This window comes from Micrasema longulum, unplaced genomic scaffold (assembly GCF_059751315.1).
Source record: "Micrasema longulum isolate JH-2025_06_02 unplaced genomic scaffold, ASM5975131v1 h1tg001052l, whole genome shotgun sequence".
Classification (NCBI taxonomy): domain Eukaryota; kingdom Metazoa; phylum Arthropoda; class Insecta; order Trichoptera; family Brachycentridae; genus Micrasema; species Micrasema longulum.
In genome coordinates, this window is record NW_028278240.1 from 74,055 (window position 1) to 94,726 (window position 20,672).

General features: G+C 31.1%; 2 protein-coding genes across 6 annotated transcripts in view; one reads left to right on the top strand and one right to left on the bottom strand.

Annotated features, from left to right (window-relative positions):
• Positions 1-5,729: 5,729 nt before the first annotated feature.
• Positions 5,730-15,893, top strand: LOC148277306 (cytochrome P450 4C1-like). The gene is made up of 9 exons (XM_088233069.1): positions 5,730-5,955; positions 6,300-6,409; positions 7,501-7,591; positions 7,938-8,123; positions 8,193-8,578; positions 8,983-9,051; positions 9,255-9,423; positions 9,499-9,678; positions 15,820-15,893. The coding sequence occupies exons 1-9, from the start codon at positions 5,793-5,795 to the stop codon at positions 15,891-15,893; spliced, it is 1,428 nt and encodes a 475-aa protein (XP_088089195.1). The 5' UTR covers positions 5,730-5,792.
• Positions 6,406-20,672, bottom strand: part of LOC148277307 (myrosinase 1-like) — a 45,095-nt gene continuing 30,828 nt past the window's right edge. For 2 of the 5 annotated variants that reach the window (XM_088233064.1, XM_088233067.1), the window contains one exon: positions 17,475-17,628. In XM_088233064.1, coding sequence (XP_088089190.1) covers positions 17,617-17,628 — 12 coding nt within the window. In that variant the 3' untranslated portion in view covers positions 17,475-17,616. Of the gene's footprint in view, positions 6,451-17,474; positions 17,629-20,475; positions 20,542-20,672 lie in introns of those variants that run through there. The other 3 variants (XM_088233063.1, XM_088233066.1, XM_088233065.1) reach the window with 2 other exon arrangements.

Below are 20,672 nucleotides of genomic sequence, written 5' to 3' on the forward strand. Positions count from 1 at the left end.
ATGACTTCTCATAATTTTTTGTATGAAATAGCATTGGGTAAGCTAATATTCAGTCTGTAAATTCACTTTTGTTATTATATGTAACTTTAGTGAGCAAAATATAACAGTATTCTATTAATTGTGATTTTGAGAAATCTTCATACTACAAACATTTTTGGCTTTAAACTGCCATATAATGATTTTCAGCTATTTATGGAATAGGTATATATATTTTAAAATACCTGTCATGGAAAATCGATTTTACTGTGACTTCGTCTTACAAATTAAGTGTATATTATATTTATTAGGAAATAAACATTCTTATGTCTACTTTATGAACGAAAATTATACTCAACCTTTGTGTACTTAGTAGAAAGCAAATTTAGAGTAACACATTCTATTTAAATATTGAAGTATAAAGAATATTATATATTTTTTAATTTTCATGTAACTACCACTCAATAAAAAAATGTATGCAATTATTATTGCCATTTACAAATGTTACCTTAGTAAATGTTTAATGTCTCGTTTTTTCTTGTACAAATAAATAAAATATTGTTACGAAATACTTAAGTGCGTCCTAGTTAAAATCATATTAATTTGTAAATTTACAGTGAAAATATTATTTTCTTGAAAATTATGATGACTATGTTGAAAACATATCAATTTTTATCCTTGATAATAATTACCCATGTTATATAGATATTGCATACATATCAGTGAGTAATTTTGCAAATTAAAATTATCAAAGACATGCACTACTTCTTCAATTATTTGCATTTTCAAGTCTTCATTTACCATAAATGGTATACATTCAATTCTAACTACTAAAATATATGCTCCTTTTTAAATTGTGTATATCATATTTTTATATTGTCTAGTTGTATTTTTTAATAACACTGTTTTATAACTAGAAAATACATGAGATTTATATTTTAAGTTCATCTATTTTATAAATTGGATATATATTTTTATTATTAAAGAATGCAATCTTATACATATAGTAGTTATGGTTACTCACCATAAAGTGTTTTATTATTATTTTTGATGGACTATTACTTATCATTAAGATACACTACAAAAGTGATGTACGTATAATTGATGGCTTTTATCAGGATTTTAAGATTACTTAAGTTGTTTTGACAGTTATTTTTCAAGATTCTGTAAAAAAATAAATTAAATCGACAAAGATGGATGTTGTAATCGTCATATCTTATTGTTTAGAACTTTCATTGTAGTCTTCATCAAATGTATGGTGCATCACTTTACCAGTGTATTATGTATTAAGTTTATTAGAAATACGAAAGTCTAGTTTAACAGTGTACAGACTGACTGATGCTATGGAGTATGCAATGCGATTTAGATGTAAGTATGAGTATCTTAACAGTGTTGGTTTTTTTAATGAATTAGTCGAGCGGAATTCTTGCTAGTATATGAACGAACTGCAAGAACAATGCGAATTATACATATGTTATAGGATCAGCAATAACAATAATGATATAAATATGTGCCTATGCCTTAAAATAAATCTGTGAATATACTTATCTACATAATATAAAAGCGACTCTTATTATAAAAAGGGTATTTGTATAATATTTCAGTATTTGTGTTACAATATAATTGGTATTGTTAGCTCTTTGTAAATATACCCACTCAAATATTCTGGACCTAATAAAAACATTGATTTTAATTTATATTGTGTTTTATTTGAAAACTATAAGTTTCAATTGCCAAAATGTTTATCATCATCATTATAAGTCCCCGTTCTGCACCCGTTAGTGCATAGGGCACTGCGTTTGTAAACCAAAAGTGGCATATTTTGATCATCTGTAACATGAAGGTTAGGTGATCAGTCCTACGCTTCAGGTGCCAGTCCGAGAACAATTAAATATTTCAGTTTAAACAATCCTTCAAATCAATATTTCACATCCACATTTCTTTATATGCACCAAATAATGCATAGAGCATTATTAAGAGTATCTGACTGAAGAACTACTAACATTTCATGCTCTGATCCGCACCCGATAGTTCATAAGACACTACATTGGAACACCAAATGCAGCGTACCTCAATCATTTGTTACATGAAGATACGGCGATCGGTTTTTACCTTCTTTCGTTTGTAGTTAATTTTATAAATATGAACACTATATATATTTTGTGTTTGGTCTATATAATGAAAGACATCAATCAAAAATCTTATTACTTTAATAGTAGAAATCATTATCATAGTGATATGCTGATACGACACAGTCATATTATTATGTTGCCACTTAAAAAAATATAAATCGACAGGGGACAAACATTATCACCACCATTACATTTGAAAGAGATAAAAAAAGACTAGAGGCCTTTAAGATGTGGTGTTCATCACATCACTAATGACTAGGTTCTAAGTAGAATTGAACTAGGGAGGCACCTAATCAAAACCATCTTCGAGAGGCGAGCCCAATAGATCGCCTACATTATGCGCCATGAGGGTCTCCTGCATGACATAATAGAGGGAATGGTTGAGGGGATAATCACAGAGGGCGCCCCCGACGGGAGTATATGAAGCAAGTGGTGGCTTTTATTATAAGAAATTGTATTTACTGTTGTCAGAATGGACTGCATAAGTCCGTCAAAAAATAAGTGCGCGAGGATTTGAACCGCGCCTCATATGTTGAGCTAAAAAGGACTTTAGAGAATAGAGAGCAGTGAAGGACGCATCTCAATGCGGGACTTAGCTCCAAACCAATCCTCAGGATTGAGACTACCAAGAAGAATTACAAATATTTACTAATTATTAATGGAAGATAAATCTTAAATTGTTTATTTGTAAAGTAAGAGCTGTGTAATTTTATTTGTAAGTAGACGCCACGCCACAAGTTATTTTGTGTATGGAATACTAGTTAAATTAGTAAATTACATATTATTTCTATACACATACATAAACAAAGAATGTGGATTTTGATCTCACTGCTATGCGGATGATATGTATATTTATTTTTATTGTAAACCAGGCGAGAGGAGTGTGCTTGTTAATTTAATCAATGGATGCACTGGGAAAATTGGAAACGGGATGACTGAAAATAGACTAACATTAAACCCATCTAAAATGGAACAACTATGGATGGCTTCAGCCAGACGACAGAATTTGATTCAGGATATGGCACTACTCTATTATAAGGAGTACCGCTTTACCTTCCGTTAAGCTACTAAGAGTCTTATTTAATTCTGACCTCTCTCTTGATGCTCAAATTAGTAGGACGGTAAGTTCATGCTTCTATCAGCTGAGACAAATTTAATGCATACACAAAAATTTTCTACGTGATGCCGCCTGTCAATTAATAGATGTGTTTGCAGTGCCTAGAGTCAATTATTGTAATGGGATCTATGCAGGTCTACCAATGAATAAAATGACTCGCCTACAGTATATATTAAATGCCGCAGCGAAACTTATTTTTGGAATCTCTTATTTTAGTCATATCACTCCACTACTTCGGGAATCACACTAGCTACGTTTTCCACAGAGGGTGGAATACAAACTCTGTTGGCTAATGTAATAAGTCACTGCACAACTCTGCTCTGGAATATCTAAGGGAAGTATGCATTTCAGATGAACTAGCTGATAGATGTTTTACGCTTAGATCAGCTACATCTACAGCGAGAGGGGGAGGTACAAGTTATTATAACTCTACGCAACCTACACACTCGGTGAAAGCATATTTGCGAACGCAGGCCCTATGGCATGGAATGCTCTTTGGGCAGAAATGCGATACTATGAGAATAAAGTCATGTTTCGGAATAAACTTAAACCCCACTTGTTCTCCGAATCATTTGAATGAATCCGTTGTATGTGATAACAAAATAAATTGTTTTACTTAATTTATAAATATTAAGTTAATATTAATCAAATCACTTCGTAAAACGCCCTCTAGATATTACGAAAATGGTGCTATATAATATATGTGATGCGATAACTTTATCCACAATGATAATAATAATAATAATAACAAACTTAAATATTGACATGGTTATTATTTCATGAATATATTATAAAACTTAAATGTAAATTCAAAGTATATACATATTTATGATTGTTAAAATTAAATAATAAAAATATAGAGAACAGTATAAAAACACATCCCACTTTTAAATCACAATAAATAGATTTTAAGTGAACTCAGTGTTTATATGAATTGGCATGCTGGTTTGTATTATAAAATCAGTGTTGTAATTATGAATTGACAAGGCAAATAAAAATACATAAATGTCCTTGATAACCCTGGTAGATAGATAATATACAAGCCAGTTTTACCTACTATGGCTGGATCTAGTTATATCTATTCTACTTGCAAACTTGTAATTATATCAGCGATAAATTATCATGTACATATATATTATGTGCAGGGTCATGATAAGAACAAGTAAATAATCTATAGACCGCTTATGATCACCCAAAAAACTACTGGAAGTAATATTTAAATATCCTACATATTCCTCTGATTTACATTCAATGAAGCCAAAGTCCTAATTATTAGACAGATAAGATAATGTTAAGTTGTGTCGAATTTATTTTTGGGGCACTAACAAACAAAGAACACAACAAAACAAAATAGGATATTCTTCTAACTTGGTATTTTTTTAATTAAAATTAAATAAAAATATTACATTTAGATTGCATTCTGTTTTCTTTGTTTTTTAATGTAAACAAATTAAATTCAATATTTTGAGATGGTATTTTCAAATGTTTCTAATCAAGGCTGGATTCCACCATTATTTTCTGTCTAGACTTCCATATTCCCTGCTCCAAAATGTGTTTCCTCTCCGTTGAAATAAATTTCATATAAAATACAGTTCAAAATATTAACAGAGTTAAATATTTGTGCAGTGGAGCCTTAAAAAGATTTTAATGTAAAATACATATTTTTTACAAACTATTACACATCCCTGCATGCAAAAATATTATCTGTAAAACCACGCAGTTTCTCAAACTAAATAAAAGCCTATCAAAAGTACAATGTTTTAAAAGTAATAAAAGACAACTGTTATATCTATTTGGTAATGTATCCAAAATAAAACATGTTTATTGGATTTTAATTCTACTTTATTTTTTTTAATATACAAGAGGGTATATTGTGACCCGTTTTGTCTTGGTAGGACATTTTCAAACTGTTAAAAATTGATTCATCGATGAAAAAACACTAAAACACAACAAATATCGTCTGTCTTAAAAGAATCCTTAAAATATTCCTTATAGGTAATAAATTCTGGAATCTCTTGCAATATAGTGCATGGTGCTGATGATTCCAGATTGCAAGAGACCCACTAACCTAAACTAACCACCATAAAACAGAGGCAGACGGAAAAGTAAGGAATTGTTTTTTGAGAGCATTGATATATACTATATGTATACACTAAATGCCGCACTAAGCACCCGGCTTGTGTTCCATTCAACTTAAATTCCGGAACAGTTAGTAAATGTGAATCAGCGTAAAAAGGCACGACATACACCTTTGAATTCACAGTAAATTGGCATAGACAGCCTTTTATACTCTACTACGCTTTTTACACGGTAATGTTGATGCGACAACGCAAATTTTTCAGAACATAATTTCAAACTAGCATTTTATTAAACATCATCTTTATTTGATTATATCTCAGCAGTTGACAATAAAAAAAAACATTATCATCTTATTTATTTATTATTTAGTACAGTCTTAGAATCTTTGGTTGTAATTAAAAATGAAGCCAGACAGAGATTGCAATTGAAACAAGGTTTATTTTTAGTGTAAACACAAAAGTTTTAGCCGTTAGTAGTTGGTACCTATAATGTGGCCAATTTTAACGATTATTTTATGTTTCGTTGTTCTTGTTTTGTATTTCATACATTGGTGTTTCTATAAAACTGATCATGGAAAACTTTTTGGCAAAGTTCCCGGACCAAAGAAATTGCCAATCCTTGGAAACTTAATAGATATAATGCTTCCCCCAGGTATTCATAATACTCATTTTTTCTCTATAATAAATCTGTGTCTTGGGTCTAAAGGGCCAATGTTGGACTTCGTTTTTTTCTTGCCAACATTTTGTAGAGGGTAGATGTATTTAAAAAATATACATATTATTTAACTATTTTTTATGCACACACACATATGCGATAGTGTGTATTATTGACAATAGTTTCAAACAGTTTATTATAACATCAAAGCTGTAATAAATAGCTGTAAAATTACTCTCCTGTAATGTTGTGATTTATGACATTGGCCCTTTAGACCCATGTTACAGAAATATTGATTACTATCATTGTAAACTTTAAACTTTGTGTTATTTTCCATTCAGTTCCTTCTTTTTACCAAACCCGAAGAATGGCTAATACCTTTAAGTCTACATATGGTCTACAGATATGTTGGTCGCGTGCTATAAACATCTTTAGTCCTCATGAAATTGAGGTAGGTAGAAACTGAGCTGCATTTTATATGGTTGACAAGTTCTAAAACAAAAAAAATAAATTATTATATAACATCATGTAAAAAAATATTTTTTATAATAATGAGGAAGTGCAGTGGTTTTTTTTCAATTTTTTTTATTTGTTAATAGACTGTCAAACTAAGCCAATTTATAAAAAAATGTATTCTTATGTATCGTATTGTCATCGCTATGATTTTTTTTAAGTTTTGTAATTTTGAAACTACTCCGCTTGTGACGTCGCGAGTTTCCGTAAGTGAGTTATGCTTCCTTTTAAAAGTGGAACCCTGTAGCTATCAAAATACACTAAAAGTTAAAAAAACGGCTGCCTCGAAACGGGATATCCATCACAACCATAGATATATTCAACCCCTATTCAGTGATCACAACACATAACAACGCTATAATTGATCGGTTCACTAAAAGCTGTAATATTTCAAAGTAGATTTTTTCATAAATTTTTTACCGCGTGTGAGAAAACTTTTTTAATATTCAATTTCTCATAGCACTGAACTTCCTCATAAAGCATTTTGGTAAATTTGATCTTAATTTAATCGTCATATTTTATATAAGAGTATACACATTATACATATTGCTTCTGTGACTATGGTGAATTAAAACTAATTGAAAAACAAGCATGTCAAAGATATTTCTAAAATACACAGTTTTAAGAAGAAAGAAAGATGTATTTTTGTGACTGAAAGCCGTTTTCCAGGTAGGATTAAGTAAACCATTTATTTGCACCACAACTGACCAGAGGCACAATAACAGTGATACATTACAGCAGATTACAACACCTTGGGAAAGCTTGAGATTTTTGGAATCTCACTGGGAATCGAATCCAAAATCATCCTTTCTAAGAGCAGTTATACAACTACTCATTGGTGTTCTTTTTGATTGAATAGATTTTACAGTATATAATTTTTAAATAATGTACGTATAAATAGATTATTCAACTTCAAATTGTAAATATTGCACAGCTTGTTTTAATTCAACCGATTTTCATGTAATACTGAACATATTAACTTTTATTATTTAATGCATCTTAACTTTACAATTTAGTTTAATTTTACAGATAATATTGTCCAGTCAAAAGCATATTTCGAAGAGCGTGATATACAAATTTATCGAACCGTGGTTAAAGGAAGGTCTTTTAACAAGTAATGGTATGTAGTAGAAAATGTATGTTTTTAAATGTAATAAAAAGGATGAGACTGTGCATTAGGCCTCTGGTTTGATTCCAATAATACCGCAAACATCGTTTTCATTAATGTAATAAAATAATATGTGAACTATTTATGTAGTACCTCAGATAAGGGTACAAAAAATGTTGAGTTGTACACTAATAGCACAAATAATTAATGTATTTTTTTGGTTGGTGAAATTTTATGGAAGGGTGTAGACATATTTTTCATGGTAAACAACTAAAATAAAAAATTAAAAAAACTTTTATTAAAAAAGTGTTTTATTAATTGAATAATTTCATTATTTAATATTAAGTTTGAATTTCAGGGGAAAAATGGCAGAAAAGAAGGAAAATTCTGACTCCAGCATTTCACTTCAATATTTTGCGCCAGTTCTGTGATGTCTTTAATAATCACAGTGAAAAAATCGTTAAAAGCTTGAAAGAGGAGATCAACAAATCTGAAACAGATATTTCATCTTTCGTTACTGAGTATACTATAAATTCAATTTGCGGTGAGCATGTAATTTTTAATTTCATCATAAACTTTTCAAAGATCTTTTACTAACTAACATTTTTTCTAGAAACTGCAATGGGAATACAACTGGATTCAAAGAACCGATTTGATTTTGGAAAGTACAAGGAAGCTATTCATGAAATTGGAGTGCTGATTGTATACAGGCTAGTGAGGTTGTGGCTCCATGCCACCAAAGTGTTCGAGTTGACGTCTGCGGGTAAAAGACAGAGACAAATATTACCAGTTCTGCATAAGTTTACATTGGATGTTATTAGAAAAAGGCGTATGACAACTAAAGACTCGAAAACTATTGTACATGAAATTGAAAATGATGAGTTTATGAAAACAAGTAAAAGAAAGTTAGCAATGTTGGATTTACTGCTCTCCGCAGAATCTGAAGGGAAAATTAATGAACATGGAATAAGAGAAGAGGTTGATACATTTATGTTTGAAGTGAGTAATAAATAATTTGCCAATCATTATTATTCTACAAACAACATAAGTTTTCTATTAAAACAGTTAATCAGTTTTAAAGCTGTTGAAAAAAAAAAGTTTTTTGGAAAATGGCATGAATAATTGCAATTTTAAAAAAAATATATTTTATAAAAAAAAAATTACTGGGCATTTATATTTTTTTATAATTTGGTAAAAAGATGAATCAACTGTAGGGCCACTGTAACTTCACAAAAAGGAAAAACACAGCAAAAATTTTAGTAAATGTGTCTTAATTAAGTCGGACAATGACATTATTTTAGGACTAATTTATTATTTAGCCATGATGGGAAATTAACAAGGTGTCTCTCTCAAGTAAAATATTTTTATAAAAAATGTTCTAGGTGTCATTTGATTTATTTTAGGGTCATGATACAACTTCGATGGCGTTGAACTTCTGTTTGATGCTGTTGGCTAATCATAAATCAATACAGGTATGTGCACAATAGGCTTTTAATTTACATTTTCGTAGAGGAATGATGATAATATTTTTAATGTTTCATTATTTTCGTTAAATACCAAGATTGTAAAATTAACTGTCGTAAAAGTATTTGAACAATGATTTACATACATCAAAAGGCTTACATAAACTCGAAACAAAATAATTATGATTTAAGTGTTTTCTTTTCTTTCTTAGGCAAGAATTGTTGAAGAATTGGATGAAATATTTGAAATGTCTGACAGACCAGCAACTATGGAGGATTTCAACAAAATGCGTTATTTAGAAATGTGTATCAAGGAATCACTTCGCTTATATCCAAGTGTCCCCTTCATATCGAGGCATTTAAATGAAGACGTCCAAATGAGTAAATATATTTGCAACTTTGGCACATACATATTCGTTACATTTAAAATTTCATGAACTCATTTTTACTTTCCAGCTGATTATTTAATCCCAGCCGGTACTTTGTGTCATGTGCACATATTTGATTTGCACCGAGATGCTACAATTTATCCCGATCCAGATAAATTTGTACCAGAGAGGTTTAATTTGGAGAATTCATCTAAACGCCATCCTTTTGCGTATATACCTTTTAGTGCAGGACCAAGAAATTGCATTGGTGGGCACTTCATTATTTATTTGAATATTTCACTCAATATTTTACATGTTTTCAATTTTTACCAACTTACTTAAACGTTTTTTTTACACAATTATAGGGCAGAGGTTTGCACTTTATGAATTGAAATCTCTAGTTTCTTCCATAATGCGAAACTTTATATTGGAGCCAGTAACGCGACCTCAGGATATTATATTTTCTGGTGATTTAGTGCTTCGCTGCAGAGACCCAATAAAAATAAAATTTCTTCCGAAGACCTCTTAATACTATTGTTTCAACACTAATGTGAGTATCTATATATTTCAATTGTACAAAACTTGCCTTCAGACCTGATAGCAAGGAAAGAAATGACAAACGATTAATTCAAGTACCAATTTACATAAAAACAATAAAGTAGGCAGCAATTTTACAAATACGTTTCTGTGAACATACAATATTATTTTAAATAATAAAATATTTTGGAAATTCCCTTCGTGTATTACCTGCATATTAACCCTGGTAATTCCCACTTGATAAAAATAGTTTTTTAGAGGTCCTGACCGAATTCTAAGAAAAAGTTTATGTTAAATAAATATTTTCGGTCATCGAAATAAGTTGCAGATAATTATAGTTGGAATTAGTCTTTATTGTATCAATGTATTTAATGGACACAGTGGAATTATGAAGAATAATAATAATTATACATATTTGTAATACATTTATTATGACGCGGCACTAGAAAAAACTGAAATGAAACGAAAAAAAAACATTAAACTGAATTTAATAATAATTTTTAATATCATTCTATACCTGTGGGTAAGGGATACATTTAATCCAGTCATAAATCATACTTGGAAATATGGCATATTTCACACAGCGGTAAAAATCCACATGGCACAATAATATAACCTAGGTGGGTTGATATTTATAGTATTCTAATTTTAAAAAATTATAACATTTTTTACTATTTTTTTATTTTTATTTATTTAAATTTTTGTACATAATGTTATTGTACATTTGCGGGCTTATTGCCAAATGGTCATTTCTTCCAAACAACCAATAAAATAATTGTATTTGTATATAAATTACCTTAGATCAATACTATTACTCTATAGGGAAAAAGAATAAAGATGAAAGAGGAATGCCAGGCAAACGCAATAAGGTGACCAATCTCCACTCGATTTTCTTGGGCAGGATTTTCACCAAAGAGTAGCCCCTGGATAAATTTTAAATAAATACAAAATAATATAATAAATGTCAATCCACCCTAATTTTGCCGTGACGTGCGGATTTGGACGAATCGTGTAAATTGGGCCTAGGTGTTCCAAAAACACACACTATTGTATTCTTCGGAAGCCCGTACACACCGATACTTGGCTATTTGAATGTATTGGGTGGCCTCTCAACTATGTAGATTTGAGTTACCTATGTATTTGTATACCTTTTTATAAGACAGTCAGCAGTCCTGTTAATAATTGGATTCGTCTTTATTTTTATCTTATTTTAAATTTGCACCACAACAGGCCAGGAGGCCTGGTCTTATTACAGTGGTAGAGAGCATAGGACATTCAGGCTCGAGAAAAATCACTTTTAATTTTCGTGTTCTCGACGGGAATCAATCCCGGAATCATACGTGTAAGGGTCAAGTCTTTTAAAAGATTAAGAGTTATGCAGATTTCATAAATGGATACATACATTTTTAAGACAACTAGAAAATACAAAGTGTTTTCTTCGGCCGCGAGAGCGTTTCAGAATAGCACCGCTAGACAAAGGACTCGTCAAGTACTTCCATTTAAGTACTCTCGTATAATGCTATTCTAAATTGACTCCATGTGCTCGGCAATAACTATTCCGACGTTGCTGATATTTTTAACATAAAGTTTATAGTAATTTTTTATAAATCAACTCTATTTAATCATTTGAAAGATGGTGAATGTTAATTAACGTTTGTTAAATTATTGTGCTTTCTATGTTTACTTTTATATAGGTACTATTGTATATTGTGTTTACGTGTACACTTCATTTAAAAATAATTGTTATTGTTATCATTATTTAATTTTTTTGTAAGATTTAAAAGGATTTTACTGCTCTTTTTATTTAATATGCTTATATTTTGTACCTCTTTAAAAAAATACTTTGGGATTTACCCAAATATTTAATTTTGAGGGCCATTTTCAACAAGTTGTAAATAACTCACTATTAGAAAATGGAATCGAGTTGGGGTAGAGTGGGATTCGAACCACGGACCTTTGGTCCGTGAGTCTGAGACACTAGCCACAGGACCACAACATTTTTAAAATTTAAAATCTTACATGCACACATTGTTCAATATTTTTATATTTTCTAATAATCTATATCTAAGCATGTTCTTCATATAAATCTGCTGTGTCATAGTATTTATGTAACAACTAGCAGGCAACATTTATAAAATTCACCACCTATCCAATGATTAAATTATTTGAATCTTGGGCATTGTAAAATTTTACCCTTTTGAGCCTCACAATTTATTTTTTGCCGTTAGGAGCTATATCTAAATATAATAATGAACCAGGGGTGTGGTCCCGTGGCTAGTGTCGCGGGCCCAGGGATCAGAGGTCCTAGCATCGCACCACGCTCTACCACAACTTGGTTTTTATTTTCTAATAAATAAATAATTTGGGTAAATCATAAAAACACAAATACTTATTCAAAAAAATAAATGAAAAAAAAATAATCTGTCACTAAGAATAACGCTTCAAAAACCACACAGTTGTAAATATATTAAATATCCTGGCAGCCTCCGTGGTGAAGTGATAAAGACGCTTGACTCACGCATGGAAGGTTCCGGGTACGAATCCTGGTGAGACACAAAAATGAAATGTGATTAAAGCTACTTCTTCTGCCTGTCTGTTATTATTTTTATTAATTACACCGCAAACCAAAAAATCACTTTTATCTGTTTTCTCAGCAAGCTACTTTTTCTGCCTGTCTAATGTTTTTTTTTTTTTTTTTAATCATGACAAATAATCACATTATGAATTTTACTGCTTTTACTACTGCCATCTAGCGGCCGATCTGTGAAACGTTATAATATATATAAGCTAAGATTTTTGTTATTATTATTTTTATTTTTCCATTAATTGAAAAAAAAACTGTTTCACCAGAATTTATATAAATATTTTATCTGCCATTTGAAACGTAAAACCAAAAAAAATTACACGTGTGTGGATCCGATCGCTAGGCGTTTCATAGATACAATATTTTTGTCATCCTCGTTGACTGGAAGCGTAGCATCTTTTGTAATCCGGCTACTCGGTGGTCGAGTGAGGTGGTGGATGGTCTGAGGTTGGGGGTCTGCGGCTGTTTGCCCACATTGATCAGACGTCCAGCGGGCGAAATGGGCTTGTACATAGAGAGGACAAACGCAATCAATCATTTCTAGAGTAATAATATATAGATTTTACTTTTTTCTTTTTCATATTATATTGAAGTGTTTACATTCTATTAAATGTGTGTTTTAGTAAGGTAAAAGGCAATGTGTACTATATATAAATAAATATATAATAATATGCTTAACCTACGACAACTTCGTTAATTACCGTCTACTAAAATATTTATTGTCCTATAAATTTGAATTATAACCAACTCAAATGTCACACTATGATAACCCTAACAATCTTTAATGCTATTTAGATTGTACCTAACATTTGTTTACTGAAACACACCAATTAGTTATACTTATCCTCGTCGCACTCCTCCTATCACCCGGTATTGCATAGGGAACAGCATTGACTCTCCAAATGCAGCCTATCCTGTTTATCTGTTGCCTAAATAAAGATAAGGTAGGTAAGTCAAATGTTCCAAGTACCGGTCTAGGGACACCACCTTTTAAACAAATATATCATGTCGAATCTGTCAGGAATCAGGAATTGAACCCAGGACCTTAAGCGTGGTAGACAGATGCGCTAATTACCACACTAAGAGACAGACATATCTCCAATCGATTTCCTTTTTTCCACCCGGGAGTAGCCATTGAGTTAAAATCATTTATACAGGGTTCTGGTTTTATTTCACACAAAGATCTGTATTCATCATTCCCTTGGACATGGACATACTTAGGGCAATGTAACTGAGAATCACGTACATAGGGTGGACTAGAAATAAGCAAACGAAGAATGTTTATAAAAATGATATTTCAGAAAAGTTTACCAACTCTCTACCTATATGCACATAAAGTGCATATGGGTAGAGAGTTGGTTGAAGAAAACTAACAAGAGAAAAAGTTTGCATTCTTTATCTCGAATAAATTTGAAGAATTTGTTACAGTAATACTAATGTAACAAAATAACAGTTTGTGCTGAATTAAATAATTAAACTGAACATTAAAATACTTAAAAAATTATGGAATTTCTCTGAAAAAGTAAGTACTATTAATTCCACAAACAAATTCAAATCAGAAAGTTCACCAAGTCTAGTACCTACTTCTAGCGTCAATATTGTATTGTGGTCAGAGCCGCAATTATGAACGGCTATCTTCATCGGTATATACTGAGACAGTATAAACTAATGTCGATATTTATGTACAAAAGTGGGTATATTTGAATTAAAATTCAAAGCGTTTACGTCGGAAACCAGTAATTAAACATGGTTGTTCAGAAAAAAAAAATTGTTAACATGTTCTATTTTTATACAGAGAACTTAATTTTACTTTGTAAATAAAATTAAAGAAAAATTTTAACTTCCCATCATCATCGAGGCCCTGGTATCAAAATGTTTAATAGCAGTCAGTGAAGAAATCGTTTCCCTTTTTTCCTCATTCCAAGGAAGCATATAATACTAATACTTCTGGATTACTTTTTGTCATCTACCATATACGCCGGACTTTGCTCCAAATGATTACCATTTTTTTCGAAATTTTGTACTTTTAGAGGGAAAAAATATTACTTCGAAGAGTCGGTGAATAATGTCTTCAAAGTATTTGTCAGCTCCTGCCTTTTACAGCAAAGGCTACTGTAACGGACGGTTAGAAATATGCAATAGTATAGTTAGGGCCCCCGGTATCTGTAGGCTAAATGTTGGACCTACAATAAAGGATGAATATTCCACTTTCGGGTCTGACTTTAGCGATACCGGGGTACTATAGAGTAAAAATTTGCGTTACAGGCCCTAAAAAGGGCCTGAAGCTAGACGTTTGACCAACTATTGCCCTAAAAATGGGATTTGCATTTGTGTAAACGAGACTAAGGACTGCCTTAAAAAAGGCATTTGTAAACGAGACTAAGGACTGTCTTAAAAAAGGCATTTTTGTAAACGAGTTTAGAAAGGCATTTATGTAATTGATGTGGCGTGTGCGGCGGCTCCCAGCGAAGTGACCGAGCCGAGCGCCGGCACCTCCCTATATGCACTTTGGGGAAGGCGCGCCGGCCGGGTATAGTGGGAGCGGTATTTCCACCCCCCCCACTCCTGTATTAGCCTAACGCCGGTTCGGACGCAGGTAGCGGGAGCCCGCAACACGCCCTATATAATGTGTACATTTTAAATAATAAATATTGAGTTCGCCTCGAGACATCACGTTAGTCAGATCGTTTCATTTTGTCACCCCGCCCGACCTCCCGCTCTACTACTGGACCTACACCTTGGACTTGACCATCGCTTCACCCCAGGACTACGAACCAGTATCTTCCACCGACCTACGCAGTGACACCGGACTTGAGAGGGATTTCGAGACTTCATAACTTTCGGGATTTACGACCCCGAGAGCGACGACGGCAGCGAGACACGGCCAACACCTACCCCTTGTGTTGTACTATATAATCTGTGCTTGCTACAGGATTGTGGAATACAGTCCAAACTGTTACTTGTACAGTAACAGCTACCATTAAAATTGTGAAACTGTAAAGGTGATATATAATAATGTTTAGATTCATTAAATGCATCATTTTCATAAAAAAAAATATTAATTTTTCTTTATACAAAACGGTGTGAATCATGGAAAAAACTCGACTTATTATACAATTTTTCGTGACTCTTGACAAAAAACACTTTAGATACCTACCTACTTCAAATACTGTTAAAACTACAGAAATTTTCGATTTTTTTTACAAAAATCACCACAATTCTTCATGATCGTAAACATAATATATTACAGTTCCTAAAATTGATCAGTGTTAATGTTTATGATTTTAGGGCAGAGATTTGCACTTTTAGAGCTGAAAACATTTCCAGTTTATATTTATTTATGGGTAATTCAGAATACCTGAAACTAGTAGTGTTATAATATATTAAACTCTTATGTGGTAAAAATTACGAAGTGTTTTATCTATATAAAAATGAATGTATTAAAGTTTGTATTTTATAGACTCGTAACTACCTGGCCAATTTACATGTAGTTTTTTGCAAAATAATCTAATTTACGTGACTTAGATTTGTAAATAATAAATATCTTCAATATTCAGAAAAAAAAGTTAGGAGCGAATAGGTATGTGTTTTTCATCGAACTTCCAGCGTTGCATTCGACTGAAATGCACATTCCAAAAAAATTCGGAGATTGTTGTTTTTTTGTATATTAAAAAAGTTTGTATTTTAACGTTTAAAACATCAATTATTTTTAATATATATTGAATTGATTAATCTCCTTACGATTTCTTAATTTCTACAAATTAACTTATTTTAAAAATATTTTTAATAATGCTTAAATAATTTTAACCGATATCAAATATTTGATACATTTTTGAAAAACGGAATTCTCACACAGAATGCACCACTGTTGGTAAATAGCGCAGATTTTGACATTTTCAAAAAGAATTCTATATTTGAAAATAAGTTTTCTTATGTTTTGGAATTCAACCATAAACAAGTACCTAGGTACCTAATTAAATTCAATATTTGAATATTAAAAATGTTTAGTTTTAGAATTCAATTATAAACAACTAGATACCTGGATATCTATGCAAAGTAATTTTCGTTTTATCCAAACAGTTTTTGCACACTTTTACGACACAGTCATTATTATTTTATTATTATTTGTTTACCTAGGTACTGTACCTAGATATCTATGAAATGTCTTTTTCCTTTTATCCGGACAGTTTTTGCACACTTTTACGACACTGTCATTATTCTTTTATTATTATTTATTTATTGACGGACTTAAACAGTCCATTCCAACGATGATAAAACATTTTCTTATATTACATACAGGTACAAATTAAATCAAATACAATTCAATAAAATTAAAGCTTGGATAATTAAAAAAAATAGTCTATCTTGGTTCTTTCTTTTCTTTTGGTTTCGAATTAAATGTCAAGGTTACGTCGAAACCCGGCTGGCGGTTAAAAAATGACCAATTCGCGCAGGGCATGAGTTGAGTGTCATAACTTTAGAGGGCTAAGGGTAAATCGCGCTCTGGCTTTTCTTCATTAATACGTATTCCCGTATTTTCTCCCTGGATTATTACAGTAATGATTTTTGCACAATTTTGATTTGAGCACGACAAAGACTCTTAGCCAATCAAATGAGGAGATAAAACGAAAAACTAACACTTTTTACGAATATATAAATAGTTCAAAAAAGTCAAAAATAAATAACGTGTGTCCTTATTTACAAAAAAAACGTTTGTTCAACCAGCTAATAGCAGGCAAGCCAACGTTCGGGCAGGACAACGTCTGTCGGGTCCGCTAGTTTAAAATAAATTTCTTTCCTCGATATAGCGAAATTTCATATTGGAACCGGTGACCAAACTTATCGATATAACATTTTCAGTTGATTTTGTTCTCAGATCCAGAGAAACTATAAAAATAAGGATAATACATAGAAATAAACTTCTCAGTGAGTAAATAAAACCATTTCAAAAACCATAGATTTATTTAAAAAAATGTTATTTGATAAAGTTACTTTCACAGGCAAAAGGCAAAAGTTTGGATAAGAGATTCATACTTACATAATATTTTATTGTCTGTCGTAATTTTACGTAAATTACAATGCTTCTCAGAGTTCTATCTGTTAAGAAAAATAAACACAATGATTAAAACTTGTGTTTTTTTAATACTAAAAATAAAACTTACAATTCTTTAGGAGGGGGCATTTTATTTTAAGAATTAATGTTTTTTTGTGAGTTTATTTGTAATTGTAAGCAGGGGTGGGGCTGCAGGGGGCTCAGAGGGGCTCGCCGGCCCAAGTCAAATTTAACAAGGGGCACGCGCGAGCCCCTTGTTAAATTAAGAGAAATCAATATTCTCAGATCAAATCAGCACATAAATGCAATTTCAGTGGATGGTTAAATGTATTATGAAATATGAAATTTCTGCGAAATCCGAGGTAGGTAAGTACATTTACAATTAATATTAAATATTTAATTAGTTGAATCGATGAATTTTCTACCGTAAAAAACAAGTCTTATCTATATTTTGTCGTTTGATGTGCATATTAAGTATTTTTAATTATTACGTAATAGTGTTTTGGATAGTTAGAACAAAAGATACACCTCCCCTTCCCCCTCCGCTGATCCACGAACCCCCCTCCCAACCACCTCCCCCCGCGAGCCCCTTGTTAAAAAATTGGCAGCCCACCCCTGATTGTAAGAATATTTATTAAATGATAACAGTTAAAACATTGCTGTAAGAGGTAACTCTCCATAATTGTGTTTTCTTTTACATAATGGAAAACGTTTAAAAAATTATGTAAGCAAACGTATATAATATTGTATTTTCATGCAATATTATTTTTTGATAAATATTAATAAACATATATGCACCAAGTCTGTTAATTTTAAATAGGTGTGCATGCGCACTACTACTCTAATGAGATGGACGCAAATAATGTAATATGTAGGTACACAATGATTTATTCACAAAATGAAATTTAATTCAATACAAGATTGATTTCACCAGGTACGTCTTTAAACCCTTAGGACTGAATCTGGTATGAAAATGCCCTTAAGTTTATTTAGTATTTCAAAGCCAGTCGTGAAAATTCAAGACGACATATGTTAGCTTAGATAGATAGATAATACATCTTACTGGTAATCAGAATGACCCAGTTTCGAGTTTTGAGCATCTTTATCTTCTTGCTTTGATTTCTCTCGCACAATTTTGAAAATTGTTTTGTTTTTAATTAATTTTCAATTACGTAATTAAACTATAATTTTGTTGCGTTACCTTAACGTATTACTTTCAAACCATTTAATAATATTACAAATTATATGAATTTTCGCCGACTGGTACTGAAATAAAATTCTTAATATGTTATGAAATTTGTATAATTTTACTGTAGGTACATAAAATATTATTATTCTATTTAAATTATCACCATGTATAAGTCTTCTCCATGCACAGTACCCATCTCTAACTAGGTTAGTAAACTACCTTTACAGTACACTCGTGAAATTTCCTGTCAAAAAATAATATTCAGCTCATAACTTCGTGAACGTCCTAAGTATGACGTATGACATAACGATTTTAGTGCATAACCTACCTATGCATACCCACCTTTACCATAATTTACCCTTATTTACTTATGCATCTTCATAAACAGTATAAGCTCTTATAATTATGATACGGTATTTAGTCGTATTTATATAAACGATTCAAACAACAAAAAAAAAAAACTTTGTTACTATCTTTAAGGATAAAAAAACTTTATATTTGAACCGTCCTCAGATCCATAACACAAACAAATAACAAAAATTAAACATCAGTTTAAATCAGGGACAGAGATTAAAAACAGCGGTAATTTTTTTATTTCATTTGGCTAATAAGTTGGTCAGAAGAAGCTGTATTTTTATCGCTTTATTCTACACATTGTCTTGCTATACCATGAAACACTTTAATTTTAATTTTGCACCTGCCATGTAAAATCCCTTTGGGCGTATATAATAACAAATAAAATAAAAATAATATTAGGTATTCTGAGGAAAGGCTTGTGTTACCTTTTACTTTTCTTTTTCATCTTCAGTTTACTTGTTTCCCTTGCTGTTCCGAGGTCCTCACGCTTTTAGGCCTGATTTTTCTAGTGATATTATCATACATTCATTTATCTCGTTACAAAATTATTTGAAAAATGCTTTCTTCGCGTATTTGGTTTTCGATTTAAACTTGTTTTGCGCAGAGCGTGCATAACTTCGTGCATGTACTAAGTACGACACAACGATATTAGTGTGTAGTGTGTACCTACTCATACCTACATAATATACGACATTACATATGCATCTTCATAAACGGCATAAGCTTTTATTATTATGATATAATATTTGAGTGTTTTTTTATTTTGTTTAAATCAACCATTCAAACAAATAAAAGAAATATAACTTTGTTGGTAACTGAATGAAAATCTGAATCTTTGAACCGTCCTTAGATCCATAACACAAATAAATAACATGAAAAAAATATCAGTTTAAATCAAAAACAGATTAAAAATAGCAGTGTTTTAGTTTTCCTGGTTTTGGCTAGTAAGTTTGTCAGAAGAAGCTGTATTTTTATCGCTTTATCAGCATTTATCATAATTTATTTTTAGCTCTGTAGGTACAATACAGCCTTATATTTAAGCCTAACTATGTATCTCAAAGAGACACAGAAATATTTTTCATGATGGTATAAAATGCATGTTAAATACCAATCGTCTGATCATGGGGTTACGTGGTAATGTGAAAAAAAACAATACACAAAAGCTCATGCGTGTTAGTACTTTTTCTAATATTACGAAATCTTTTTTGAGTGCTCTTAATCAAATCCAATAGTAATTACCCTCATTGAAAAACAACGCCGTTAAAAACACTGAACACGGGATAAAATTGTATTTTATGTTAATGATTTTGTAAAGTACCACAAGGATTGAATAAAATAAATTAAAAAATTAAAATATGTTTTTTATTTCACTCTCAATTTGTTTTCATAATTCCTCTCAATTACTGATAACCTGAAAACAGTTTAAACAAGAATAGTACAAGAAATTACATAAAATGTCCTAAATTACATTATCAACAAACAAAAATGTGAAAAGTAAGTTCTATATTTTAAATTTTCTACAAAAAATAATCGTATTCTTAA

Bases quoted from the DNA above. Each gene is read 5' to 3' on its own strand.
- LOC148277306 (XM_088233069.1), top strand. From the start codon at position 5,793: ATGTGGCCAATTTTAACGATTATTTTATGTTTCGTTGTTCTTGTTTTG. The intron at 9,052-9,254 runs GTATGTGCACAA...TTTCTTTCTTAG, and splicing joins CTAATCATAAATCAATACAG to GCAAGAATTGTTGAAGAATT. The intron at 9,679-15,819 runs GTGGGCACTTCA...TTATGATTTTAG, and splicing joins AGGACCAAGAAATTGCATTG to GGCAGAGATTTGCACTTTTA.